We start from the raw sequence: 14752 nt of genomic DNA on the forward strand, positions 1-14752 counted from the left end.
TAGATTTTTGGTATGGAGATAGTTGTGAGGGCAGAGAGTGACATAGACTCTTTGCTGTTAGATTAGGTACGGCCACGTACAACACAGGTAGTACTACGGAATAGATGGCCAACAATCTGTAATTTTCGAAAGGTCCCCAAACTTCTAACAAATCAAAAACGCCATAGTTTTGTAATAGCCTGACAAACAAGCTGCAATCTAAACAAATTTAACACGTCATCAATCATTCTACATTGACGGATCATTGCTGAGTTCACACTGGGGCAGTAGGTTGCGCGTGCTACTACGGATTAGGTATACTTATTGAGTGACTCAAGTAACTAGTAGATTGGGATTTCTTACAAAAAAATCGTATAGATTTGGAAAAAATATTTGTGATTTAATTATCCTACTAATATTATAAACGCGAAAGTTATATAATTATGTGTGTTTGTTTGTTACTCTTATTCACGAAATATCTACTTAACGGATTGTTATGAAATTTGGTAACGGATAGAATATTAATACCTGAAATAACAAATAGGACATTTGTTATCACGAAATTCTCATATGATTGTCTCAAAAATCTCCAATATTGCTTTAAATTGGAGTTTTTTGTTAACCCACAACCGCACGCCGGTACGTGGCGCAAAATTACTGATCACAAGATCTGATCACAAATTGGGATAAAGCATAAGGGACAAGAAGAAGAAGTGAAGTATATTGTCCCGTTTTATCTCCATTTGCGATTTAGAGGAAATTATTTGTTTTGAATTCTGTTGCTTCTAAATATTGTGTAAATACTTTATCTACGTTTCAATCTTCTGTATGTGTATATTTTGGGCTACAACGTAGTTCTTTATAATTATTGCTCTTTTTGGTCGACGGTAATGGTTAACCTATTTTTATTTATTTTAATTAAAACAAATATATTAAAAAATAACTTGCTCACTTGACCAATGTGAGCGTAATATTGACGGACAGGACCCCCAGTTCGACACACCCGTAATTAAATTTCACGCCCGCATACATCGATACAGTAATTATGTGATTCTGGAATAAGATTTTTTAAAGATCGCTGCTTGACAGTTGTTTTACACATTATTAATCTAGCTTTTCCCGCGGCTTTGCTTACGTGAATTTCCTTCAGAAACTGTACCTTTCATAGGGTTAAAAGGTAGCCTGTATACAATTTTAAGATAATTAGTTAAGAATATAAAGCCTATAAGTATTATCAGAGGCGATAGACTGACAACCTATCATTATTTAATGTCATCTTCACTAATAAAACTGCCATATAGCTAAACATCATTCTTTAACTTTTGTTAGATCAAAAAGTGTACCTAAAATTATTTTATTAAATTTGAAAATCTTTTCTTCTAATGTTATTTGCCGGTAACCCATTTACGCCCTGTTTAATTATGCAAAGTGATTTCTAGGTAAGATAATAATTCAAAAACAAGAGTATCCACATCCCAAATTACCAAAAGGTCGAGATCGGCGTCTTTAAAAAATTCGATGTAAATTATATCAAGCAATAATGCTGTATCAAATTACGAATTTAAAATGAGAGTGTATGTCACTGCGTATCGCATGATAAAAAATACTGGAACACCCCCGAGCTAATAAGACATGTATTAAAAAGCTTTTAAAACGAAACGGCATCACAGAAGCAACAAAAACTGACATCGAGACGTGGATACGAATAAAAGAAGACGCTCTGTGACAGGCCAAGATGCCAAGATATAACCAAACAAATTTATTTTCACAGTCAAAAAATAAACATTCAAATGAAAACAGCCTTTATAGTGTTCAAATTAAGATGGTAGATGTATATAAAGATGATGCAGAGAATTTGTAATTTTGAGCCGCCTTTCGACCGTCTTTAGGTGTAAATTATTCAAAGCGGCTCATCCGAGGACGCTCGCTTGCTTCTACTTTTTATCATCGTAAGCCTGTCTTTAAACATAAACGTAGGAATTATTTAAAGGGCCCGGATCAAGAATTAAACCACGAGTTGTCATTGGTGAATGCTGATTATAACCCGCGTCGGTCTCAAGGAATTAAGCAAAGGTTTTGTGTTTCTTTTGTATACGCTTAGTCATATAAATTCTTTGAATGAGTAGATTTAATGTGATTAAATTACTCAGATTTAGAATTATGTCACTGATCTCTTTGGTAATTTGTAGGCACAAAATAATTGATTTATCAAATAGGTACTATTAATTCTAACTGGTAAGAAGTTTAAAATCTTAATATGTAAATTAAAATTACAAAATGTTCACAAAAGTTGTAACTATCACGCAATATACTTCAATTAAATACAATATTACACTTACCTACGAATATGTTAATTTATTATACACGTCTAATCCAGTAGATAAGATATATTAAATCCCGTAAAATATGTCCAATCATCTTTATATCATAATCTTTTCATTATCATAGTTTATTTGTAATAAAATGATAACCATTTCCATTTCGACGGTATGAATTATAGTATAGATAGATATAGTTGATTTAAGAATATCGGAAGTGCAGTCGTAACAATGGCTCGTTATAAAATAATTATTTTGGCAACGTGTCTCATACCACTGGTATTCGCTGAACTACAAGTGATTGATGGAAAAATAAAAATAACAACTGGAACAGGATCGTTCTGCCCTCATACAGTAGACTTTGTATCACAACAACTGGCACCAACCTATGAAAAATATGGGCAATTCTTGGACATCGAATTCATAGCGTGGGGGCGAGAAACACTGAACGAAGATGGTTCTGTTACATGCAACCGTGGAACTAACGATTGTTGGGCCAACCGTCTTCATAGATGTGTTCTGGACTTGTTAAAAGACGACCAAGCTGCTCAAATGAAGTACATGAATTGTGAATTTTCCGATCGTGCGGCCTTCTTATTGGGTAGTTACGCTTGTGTGCAAGAGGTCGGTTTGAATCTTGTAATTGTTGATTATTGTCTCAGCAATCCTCGACGAGATACATTGGATGCTGTTGCAGCAGCAGCTATTGCCCCAACATTGGAAGTTCTTAATGCAGTGCCATCTGTAGTATTTAACGATCGAATTGACGAAGCTCCAGGGTTATATAATGATGCAAGGAACAGACTCCGAAGCATGGTCTGCTTCGCGTTGGCTGATGTTCCGGAGACAGGTGTTAGTGGCTGTAGTTTAGCATAAATTAAAGATATTCATTCAAAATATGCTTTTCTTAAGTTCGATTTTCATTGTGTTACATTGTTATTATTATTATATTTGTCTATAGTTGTCTGGAATTTGCTAGAAAGTCACAAAAAAAGCAACTGTAAAAATACCTTCAACATTGTCGAAGTCGGTTCCAATTCAAAGCATTTTTGGAAATTGGAGCTTCACAGGCACTTTTCACTTAAAATTGTATATTATATAGTATTTCTAAATGTATCTATTATTTACAAATTAAAGTGAAACAAGTAACGCATAGATAAAAATGCCAGCCACGTACCAGATAGTGCATTAAACACATAACACCTATAATTAATTTGTTTATTTATGCAAGAATACTATGCCCTACGAAGTGAAATAGATGAAATTAAAAAAAAACAAAGGTCACGTGTGTAGTTTCATTAAATTTACAATATCTTCTTTTTCAGTCGTTTTTCTCATGGCTGAGGGTCGAGAATGAAACACACGCAACAACTTTCTTGGCATTATTAATGGAGTGGTTTGCCATTGCCTTCTCCATTTCACACACAAGTTAATAATAATCAACCAGTGTGCAGGTTTCTTCACGATCTTTTCCTTCACCGGAAGCAAGTGGTGGTCTATGAAAACTACTATATATGAGTCAGATTGTTGTACAAACTCATGTGGAACGAGTAGGATTGGGACCTTTCAATCCACAGGAGGGCGACCATTACACCGCCTCCTCTTCAAGATCAATAACACTTTTAAAATTCACAGCCAAAATATTATGTATTTTATTAAAATCCATTTCAGAATTATGAAATAACCCTTCACGAAGTAATTTAGTTTTGACCCAATTTTCAGTAATTGAAGTTCCTATTGTAGGAAATTCTACATAATGAAGCCTATTATTGTCTATTCGTCATTAAACCTTTGCTACATGTACAGTCAACTGCATGTCAAATTGTTCATGTAGACAAATACGATATGGTAATATTGACAAAGAAAATTTAATCAAGTTGTGATAAACGTCAATCAGTTTTAATAATAGCTTAATTCAATAAAATCCATTAATCCATTAGTAAATCTTCAACATGGATTTTAGTACATGTAGGGAATTTTATTATATGACATTAACACTGAGAAATGCGCATATGAACTGCCACATATCTCAGTTTTGTTGTCATACAATAAAATTAAACTATCATGTGACCTTTATGACACAAGGCCCACTTGATACAGCTTAGAAAAGCGGTCCACAAAATCGTCCATTCTCCTTTGCAATAAATTGTTAGGGCAGGTCTATGTGTAGTTGGCCGTATTATCGACCAAATTGCACTATTTCTGGACAAAACGTTGTCTTCACTATAATCTCACTCATTAAATTTATTTTCCACAATTATGTACTATATATAACCTCTATATATAATGATAAGTGTGTAGCCACCTATTCTTCAATAATTCTATATTTCTTCTTTAATAATTATACATAAATACTACTTTCTATCTAATCGAGTGTGTTATTGCTAACACTCTTATCAGGTTTTACTCAAGTCGCCTAAAGGAACCTGTCATGACTTTAATGACTACTTACCGTCACCAAGTGGCATGTACTCCCAAGTTTGCACGATGTTCTCCTTCACCGGAATTTTCACAGTTCAAATGCGTCTCTTTCGTGATTTCTTTTCAGCAATAGTCGTTCAGAAACTCCAGGAATGAACTCTATGAAAACTACACGAGTCAGATTGGTATACAAACTCATGTGACACTAGTAAGATGCGAACCTGGGACCTTTCGATCCAAAGGCTTCTCCCAGTTTACTAAACATCAAATTCTAATGCCCTTCCATAATAAAGTTATAAACATGGGCCGTATTAGATACCGTTCGATCTTTATACGGTCATTACCACGGTTCATTTGTTGTATAAATTTTATGGAGTTCCTGACGCTACAGCCGGGGGTCTTGCCAAACATGCCGGGTTTACACGGTGACAGTTAGTCCGATTCACCTATGTATAATATGTCCAAAAAGAAGTGTTATTCTCTTTGGCACTTTCTACTTTTTTTACACAATCTTGTATGTATTTTTCGCTTACGTAACATAAATGTTTGAAATGTGCAAAGTTTGAAAAAACTAAATTCAAATAACATTTATCATAATAATTCCGCCAATTTATCTTTAACTTACGTTTTATCAAGAACTTTTACGATTTGAATAATTTAGTACTCAAGACGTCTTGTTTGTTAAAGAAAAATGGTAAATTTCTAACAATTTGAAAAATGAACAATTGTAATTTTCTTTAATCAACTTTCGATTCAATATTTTTTGATTGGACTGACATTTCTAATAGTTTCAAAGTCAAATACGTTTGAAGAACATTTTTCAAATATTTTTTGTTTTTTATATATAAAAGAGGATCTTACCTACTTATCTCAGGTCCTATTCTGTCGACTTTGTTTAGGTTTTAGCGCATGTACTACAATATATATACATAAGGTTAAATCAAAGGGACTTAAAGGAACACACCGGGCCGGACCGGCACAGGGCCATCTTAGGAGCTAAAGGTGCGGCGCTCGTGACCGAGCGACCATCCATAGCCCACTAGTTTATGGGACAGCCCGAGGCCCCTGTATGCCCCTGATACGCCCCCAATCGTGGACACCATACTCGGAGCGAAGTCCTGACATTGTACGTTGTTCTTACATTTTCGAAAGTGGAGCAAGAGCACCACATGTTTCGGATAAATTCTATGGCCAAATAAATACTATAATACTTTCGACTAATCTTTATTAATATATAAATGTGAAAGTGTGTTTGTTTGTCTTTCTTTTACGTCACAATGTGGCGTAAGGTTAAGATGAAAAAGATGGAGAGTGAGATATAAGCTACGTTTTACCGTCGGCAAAGCCGTGGACAGCGACTAGTACCTAATCTGATTAAAGGCTCTATTTGAACTAGATTACACTTGTAAATTTTCCTATTTTAGATTTAGTTAATAATTAGATATATTTAAGGACTACTAGGTAAATATACTTATAACAACTAGCGAAAACTAAAAATAACAACTCTTTACGGACGTCTTTGAGGCAGAATATTTCACGGGTCCACAAGAAATAAGTACCTACACACTTTGTGACAAATCCCTAAAAGGGTTATCGAGTCAAAATTGTGCAGACCGGTTCTTTCCTTCCCCTAACGCGCAATATTTCTCCCATTCTCTATCTAAAAAATCCAATTTGGCATCCGTCTTCGACACGTGACGCGCAAAAAATTCGGGCCTGACAAAGCCATCATAAAGTTTCCAAGTAATTCATAAACTGGGAAAGTGTTGTGTGAAAGTCACATTGGGTTTTTTAATATTAAGTTATTATAACTTATTTGTTAGACAGACATCGGTACATAAGGATAACATTTTAAAAAAGATTTAAAATTTAATACTTTTTTAAAAGTCTAATAGATTCGAAGTTTTTACAAAAATTATATTGTTGACTCAAACTTGATTAGCCGCCATAGAGAAATAATGCATGTTCTGTAAACCGTTGAGGAGTTTCCTTGTTGCGAGCCAATCCCAAGTGCACCATGTCATGCTTATCAACGATGCATTGTTAGAGAAACAGGACAATAAAAGTAAGTGACATTTTACTTGCAAATGGTAACGATTTTATACAGCGTTATAATACTCGTATCATGCTGTATAATAATAATATTATAAATGCGAAAGTTTGTGAGAATGTATGTGTGTATGTTTGTTACTCTTTCACACAAAATCTACTGGAAGGATTATAATAAATTTGGTACACGGGTGGAATATAACCTGCAATAACATATAAGGTACTATTTATCCCGAAATTCCCACGGGAGCGAAGATCCGGGGCGCAGCTAGTAACAATAAATTCGCGGTGTGACTTGCGCTCAATTTCGATGCTGTGCCGAAGCAGGCACAGAGACACCTATTAATTTTTACGATCCATTTAATTCTTTAACCTGACGGTTTAAATTTATAACACTTTTATCGCCGGAGAGATTTACCGAATGCAGTAAAGCTTCTGTCGGTGAGACGCGACAACTGGGCCTATTAGCTCCACCCATTGAGGATACATTGAAGACAACCTGGGTATTCAGCTAATTGGATTTTGTTGGAGCTAAAGAGACATGTCTCTGATATGTGCGGACTGGAGGACTGTTATATCTAATTAAATGAAACTTCCTGTGAGTTTCAGTGTTTAGACTTTAAACGCTAAAATAATGAGATGCATTTAATTAACTTCATATCTCTCTCATTTCCGCGTGTTCCCGGTTGGGTTTACGATTGTGATAAGCCCGAAGCAGCGTAGGAAATAACCTTAAAATTTTGAAGTTTCGGCTGTGATTTTACTACCGACCGCCTGCCTGACGTCAAACTTCCTCTTTGGGAATGCTATTGTTGTTATTAGTAAATAATCCTATATGAAGAGCTAATACCTAGCCGCACACACAAGTAATCGTGCGTGCAATTGATTTACGATTTGAATACGGAACCGATCGGCTCCGATTTTCACAATTGCACTGTTTGCATTTCACCAAAATTGTTAATTAATGTGCGATCTGTGTAATGGGAATTCCGTGTTGACTGTACTGATTCGGATAATGATGCTAAATGGCCTTTATGAATAGGAGTCAGTCTAGACCGTCCTAATTGAAAGATATGGGGATATATATGAAATTCCATAATCATATATAACTGTTTATATTAAATGTTGTTGATTTCCAACGGCTGAACTCACATTGTACAGACATAGCTTATCATAACTCTATTTCAATTTAAAAAAAAAAACGGTCCAGCTGCTAGGGATCGAATTCCGTGTGATATAATATTATGGTAAATATGATACTTAATTATATCTTTCGGATTAACATAAACATTGCTCTAAGTCCAACACGAATTTGACCACTTAATTCATTATTTATTACAATAATTATTAATTACTCTAGAAAAATTAAATTTCTGTACTGTGTACAATTGAAATGTCATCAAACACGCAAATGAAAAAAGTTTATGCTAAATAGTTTGTGCATAACCTGTGAATGTGGTAATGACTGCCATGCAAAATACATTGATTTACGAGCTGCACGCACGGATTGTTTTGTATGCTATGTTTTCCTATGGCTCATAGTTTGCATTGTTGAATTTTCGCAGCCCTATCGGTATTTTAGTGCAGTTCCAATATTTAAATAATAAATCACTCGCTTTTTGATTTTGTTTGTACAGTCAACAGCGCGCTAACTTAACCAAAGTCGTTGTAAATTCGTTGTAATGTAATTCCTTTTTCCACGGTATAAAGATCTAGGCAGATAACTTTAAATGCGGTCGACTGTACTAAATGTGATTCGTTTATCATCACTACAGCAGTACTTCTTGGTCGTCACTTTTGATGAAGATTTGAAAGGCTTGGAGGAATAAATAAAAAATAAATATATAAATAAATAAATAAATAAAAAATAAACAAAATTGGATGTCTATCTATAAGCATAAAAATTTAAGCCATTATATATATATATGTATACATACATTTTAAGGTTTGATCCGCTTATTCGCTTAAATTTGACACAATAAAATAAAAGTATTAACTGATTGATTCCTTTACACATGAAAGAGTGGAAACGTCTAATAACCTTATAGCAAACCTTACAGCAATTTTCAATGCACTTTTCGCTATAGAATTTATTCACAGAACGCAATCAAGCAATCATAGAATGGCATTATGAAACGACGACAACCATACCGCAATGTGATTGGCTGGCGGCGTTTGGTTGCCTCTGTACTCTAGGATTCTGAACTGCAAGCTGCAATCGTTTAAGTTTCTACTTTTTTTTACATTTATTTACCAAATACGAATATCGAATATTTTGAATTTGAATCTAATTATAAAGTCTACAAGTCCGCACTTGATAGTTTGTTAAAATTTCAGACTTAAACCTTTTATTTTAGTATACTCCTGTAAGCATACTTTAATCTAACATATGTTTTGTCTTGTTCTATCAATACCAAATTTTGAAAAGTGCAATAGTGACAAAACATACCTACTTTAGCTTGAACTGTTCATGGTATAAATACCATGAATAACAGAATAAGCATAATTATCCTTTAGTTATAAGAAGCTACACTAAATTGCTATAATAGTCTTCAAAGACAATTTTCCAATGCGTTATTTGGTATTCATATCCAATAATACAAAAAAACAATTTGTTAACTCAGCCGATTGCGTGCCCGCGTCAGCTAGTCACGAATTTGACAAATCATTGCAATTGCAAATGACACAAATTGTTCGACAGTTTAATATGCATTTTTTGCATAAAAGAAAGAAAAAATTGAAAGAAAAATATTTTTATTTCCACCATAATTCAAATTACATCAGTTGCATTTAATAAGGGAGGGGGTGGACTGGAGCCTGAGCTAGGAAAATCCTGGATTTCAGGACTCCAGGACACTCGCCCACAGTAACATTGTGTGATGTGTATAAAAGCCTTGTTACAAGCATTTATTTAACTTGCAATGTGTGTATGTTCGTGTGATATTTAAACCAGATATCTTCAACCGATTGAGCTAAAATTTTGTACACACCTTTAGTTTGGATAACGATGCATTATTATGATAAACATGACCTAATTGTACACCCATTAACGGTTCCCGACTAGGAAATACCTAATTAACAATAATAATAGATTTGAAAAGAAACGCGATGAGTAAATATACTTATTTTTCTTCAAAATGGTTCCTAAAATCACGTTCACTGGAATTCATAAAAGCTAGCTCTTTTCACGAGTCTATTAGATAAGCCAGGCTTGGTTAAACCGATGCAGCTCCGTGCACTGAAGTCGTAAATCAATTGCATACGCGATTACTTTGTATGGCTATCCATTAGCGCGTCAGCTCGTGAACGCGCAGTCTAAGCTACTTGTGCATGATATATTCTGTTCTCTTATATTTGAAGTTTGAAGCCGTATTTTTAGTTAGAGATATTTTTTGTAGGGGAAAGTGGGAATTTTGACATAATTTATTTTGTTCTATTGTTCTTTAGCGTTGGCATAAAATATATAGGAATAATAGGTCTAAGGAATAATTGATTTTTGGCATACCGGTAAATGTGGCATGATTCACTTTTAAGTTATACAGTATGCTATAATACATAATGGCTTAAATTTTAAAAAAATAAACAAATTTGGATAGACATCCAAATTTGTTTATTTTTTTTTAAACAAGAATTGAACCGTATCTTCACTAATAAAAGATGTTTTAGTTTTATAAATTAGAAAGTATTATTTAATGTAATTAAGATGAGGCCACAAATAGAGAAATGTTTTAAATTTATGTTCCATATGTATTTGTACATATAAAAAATTCACTATTTAGAATATAGCTCGGGTATATAAATGGTATAACATAATTTAACGATCTACTTTTATATAGATAAGTGATAATATTTCATTTCAAAATGCCGCGTAAAACCTTTCATTAATATAAAACAAAATAATATCGTCATTATATCGTCATTTAAAACAAAATCCGAAGTCACTTCAGTGGCCTACTGTGTACACGCATAAGTTATGACTGATGGCGGAAAATCAATTTCCATCGACCCCTGACGTCTCACTTACGACCCTCGAGTACACCTCCCGCCCCCCCGCGCCCCTGTCCCGCTGATCTAGCTGTTTTTCGCCTCCGTTGCACATGTCAAAATAACAAAAAATGATGAATGTGTGTAACATCACTTATGAGGAAACGTTTTAAGGTGCGTTCTTACTGATCGCGTATTTTTGCGCGTGATTCCTAAGAAAGAAGCACTCAATATCGTAGATACCGTATAAGGCGAGTCAGGAATAAAAATAGTCCCAAAGAGATTTAACGCCAGATACGTATGTACACAGGAACGGTTCCTAACGAAAGAACTCCTCAACGGCTTACTGCACGGACGTGACATTTTTGTCATGTATTGAATGCTATAAGATCTCTATGACCAATACAACTTGAGTCAAAAATGTAATTTTTGAAAACATAATCCCTTATTCCAGTAAACGTCACGCAAAATAAAGAGACGCGCAACATTATTGCTCTCGATCACACCGCCACCTAAATCTGACTGGCGACCAAATAATGCACGATTAAATATGTTTCTCATAGGGAGGCTAATGTGCGTGACTTGTACCGGCATTTAATCGCCTTTTGAAAATTTATTCCCTTTCACTCGGGAGGGTCTCAAATGGCTTAGTTAATAACCCGAAAATATGGAGTATTATGAGACTCGAAACTTTTAATTGTCGGTCTGTTATCGCTATGAGCTTGTGTAATTTTATCGCGATTTTATGGGTTATGTAAGCTTTCTGCTTTGAAGTGGTAAATTATGGTAATGAATCGCACATTCAATGAAACGGTGATTCGTTTTGTGAGCTACTTCAGAATGTATTATCATCATTTCAGTGTAATTTTGTGTTGGGTAAAAGCCTATAACTAAAAGGTTATAACTATATTACGGCTTTATCTATCTTAATGCGATAGATACACACCTTTTGTCCAAAATAATAAACAACATTAAACGAAAACCCACTTTGATAACTTAGGAAGTCGTTCCAAAACTGTCATAACAAGAGCAACAAACACGACAATATTCACACTAAAGCGAACAGTTGTCGCATTGTCGCCTGCAACATAAGTTTGACAGGAGTTGGTCGTCAAGGAAAGGGAAAAAATAAATATTTCACCCCCCCACTTGCACCCTTGTTGGAATCACGCGTTGCTGCGCGTGTTTTCACGAAGATGGATCATCGGTACGCGCGACACGCGAGCTATAAACGGTCGATCGAAACGCTCGTGAAAATCTGCCAAAAATTATTAACTAGGTATATAACCTCAGCATTATTATTGCCATAACGTTCTCTTGCATCCTCGATTTAGAGTTTTAAATTGTTTATTCTGAATTTAAAACACAAAATATTTTAATATTTGTTAGACACCGTGCACGTATTCAAAGCCAAACACGAAATTCGAAGTGAAACGATTCAAAGAAAAACCACACACAGTGAAAATCAAGAAAAATTACGCCGAAAAATACGTTCGCACTATGTTCGGGCTTTGTTTGTTGTGTAACAGATAATATTGGAAATGTTTAATTACGTTGTAGGAAAATTTTATGTACATGTTGGCTTTGAATATTATAACCATATTATTTACAATTCCAATATTTGGTAAAACCACACACTATTTTAAGTAACATTGTATTTTTATAGATTAGAAATTTGAGTGCGTCTGTCCTCTAATTTGTTTGGAAGCAGAGATGAGGTCGAACATGTTACACGCAAGCTCACATAATACTTATTCACTCTTGTCTCGAAGATCTCAAAATTGTAGGATTTGGAAATATCGATGCAGGGAGAGAACTCAGCAGTTCTCAGTAGGAATGAGAAACCAAATCGAAAGGTACGATGAGGTGGAATGTCGACCACTCACATAGGACTGAAGAATTTCACCACGCGGTGAAATTCTTCAGTCCTAGTTGTCGTTCAATAGCGATCTATTCTACCGCGTTCTATTTTCCATAAATTCATGAAAAGTGTGTATAAAAATTAGAGCAATACGTTTTTCACAAGTTTAGTAAGCGTTTATTAACCGCTCTTCTACCCAACCCAGCTCTTTGCAAGATGGATCATCGAGAGCGGCAGGGGGCGTCGATCGCGCGATAAACCGGCGAGATATGGAAAATACGGAATGCAATGCCAGGGCTTCGCAAACGTGTGGCGTTTGGATTGGTGAACTTTTTGCCAAGTTAGGAGCATTATTTGGAGGTTACGGTTAAAATGTTGAATATTGACTGTATAATAAAGAAAGTATAAAATATAAAAAGAAAAGACAAAAAATAATGTTTAATGTGTCCGCTTTCTAATAGCGTAGATTTTTAAACGTGTGTACAACTATTATGTTATTTACCTATTTACTTCTAGGCTTTTGAATTTCAAAAATTATAATTCCACTAATATGTATTATATGTATTTTTCTTAGCTAGTTAACTCGAGCATTTAAATTTGCAATGACCAGTACCTCGCAACGGCTAAATTGTTGTCCGTGGCAAACAAGTCGTATACAAAAATACGAAGGTCAATGGCGGCGAGAATAGTTTTTGTCAGATGCCGGAACAAACATACAAATTGTTTTGGCTTCTATTACTGCCATAAAGAAACCGCATAATAATTTATTTTATATCTTCTCTATTACTGACATGACTGAAGCGGTGGTGGTGTAATGGTTAATACGCCTGCCTGTGGATCGAATGGTCCCACGTTCGAATCCTACTCGTGCCAAGTGAGTTGGTTCACCAATCCGACTCATTTCTAGTAGTTTTCATCGACCACCACTTACTTCCGGTGAAGGAAAACATCGCGAGGAAACCTGCACACTGGTTGATTCTTATTAACTTGTGTATGAAATAGAGAAGGCAATGGCAAACCACTCCATTAATAATGCCAAGAAAATTGTTGTATGTGTATCATTCCACGTAATAACCATGACCCTCAGCCATGAGGAATACGACTATGAAGAAGATTACTGACATACGTTCCGACGTACGGGCTATGTCCGTAATATACTTATATTACGCTCTGGCCACGTGGTCAGAGCGTAATATAAGTATGGATAAAAATATAAGACGGAACGTTTCGAGAAAAGGTAGCGTACCCGCAGATATAAATGTTAAGAGGTAGCTGCCAAAGTTATGCTATAAATTAAACATAGCTTATACACTTAATTTCCTCACTTATAATGGAAATTGTAGATTGTTGTGTCTAGCCCCAGGGCGCTTATTGATCAGTCATATTGAGTAACAAACGCTGTTAACATCACAACTTGTGTTGCTGTGATGATATACAATATTCAATTTACTTCTAAATTTATAAATTCCATACATATAATGAAACTGCAAGTGGGCTATGGGCTATGTAAATAGGAGATTTTAAAGAAAAATAACTAAGGGAGGCTCAATGGGAGTAATAGTTAGATATAAGATGGTATTTATTTTATTTTTGGGTGTTTATTCGGGATTCGTTATCTCGGAAATATTTTCATATCAAATTCTTACGAACGTATTCTTTCAAAGTCTCTAAATATATTGTAGGAGCAACCTATTATGAAGGTAAATATTAGGAACGTAGCTTTAATTTATATCAACGTAACTATTTGTTTTGAATTTTCAATTTACCAAATAATAAAACCAAATAAATGTTTAATGTATGAACATTTTCAATATTGAAAAGTGCAGTCAGAATTCAAAGCGAACTCGATGTAAGTGCAAAGTTTGCAACTGACAGTTTTGTTATAGGCTTAAGCAAATATTAGCATTTACTTAGTCTCCCCTCCCTTCGAATTCTTACACAGCAACTTCACTAAGTTTGTGCGCAGAGGAAATACTCTAAAAATAACATTGCATACCTTCTTGTTTTTATATTAAACGTGAACTGGCATCTCGTAATCGCCTTAAGCTCAAAAACAGCTGTTACCAAAATGTCCCCTCCGAAATATTTCACATTATTTTAAATCCTACTTTTATTGTTGTTATGACGTCTCGAGAATTAT

The 14752-nt window shown here is 34.7% G+C and overlaps 1 protein-coding gene across 1 annotated transcript; it reads left to right on the forward strand.

Moving 5' to 3' along the window:
* Positions 1–2528: 2528 nt before the first annotated feature.
* Positions 2529–3173, forward strand: LOC128671899 (GILT-like protein 1). The gene has a single exon (XM_053748731.2). The coding sequence runs from the start codon at positions 2529–2531 to the stop codon at positions 3171–3173; it is 645 nt and encodes a 214-aa protein (XP_053604706.1).
* The last annotated feature ends 11579 nt before the right edge of the window (positions 3174–14752 follow it).

This window comes from Plodia interpunctella, chromosome 8 (assembly GCF_027563975.2).
Source record: "Plodia interpunctella isolate USDA-ARS_2022_Savannah chromosome 8, ilPloInte3.2, whole genome shotgun sequence".
NCBI classification, from domain to species: Eukaryota; Metazoa; Arthropoda; class Insecta; order Lepidoptera; family Pyralidae; genus Plodia; species Plodia interpunctella.

Coding starts and splice junctions, on each gene's coding strand:
- LOC128671899 (XM_053748731.2), top strand. CDS start 2,529: ATGGCTCGTTATAAAATAATTATTTTGGCAACGTGTCTCATACCACTG.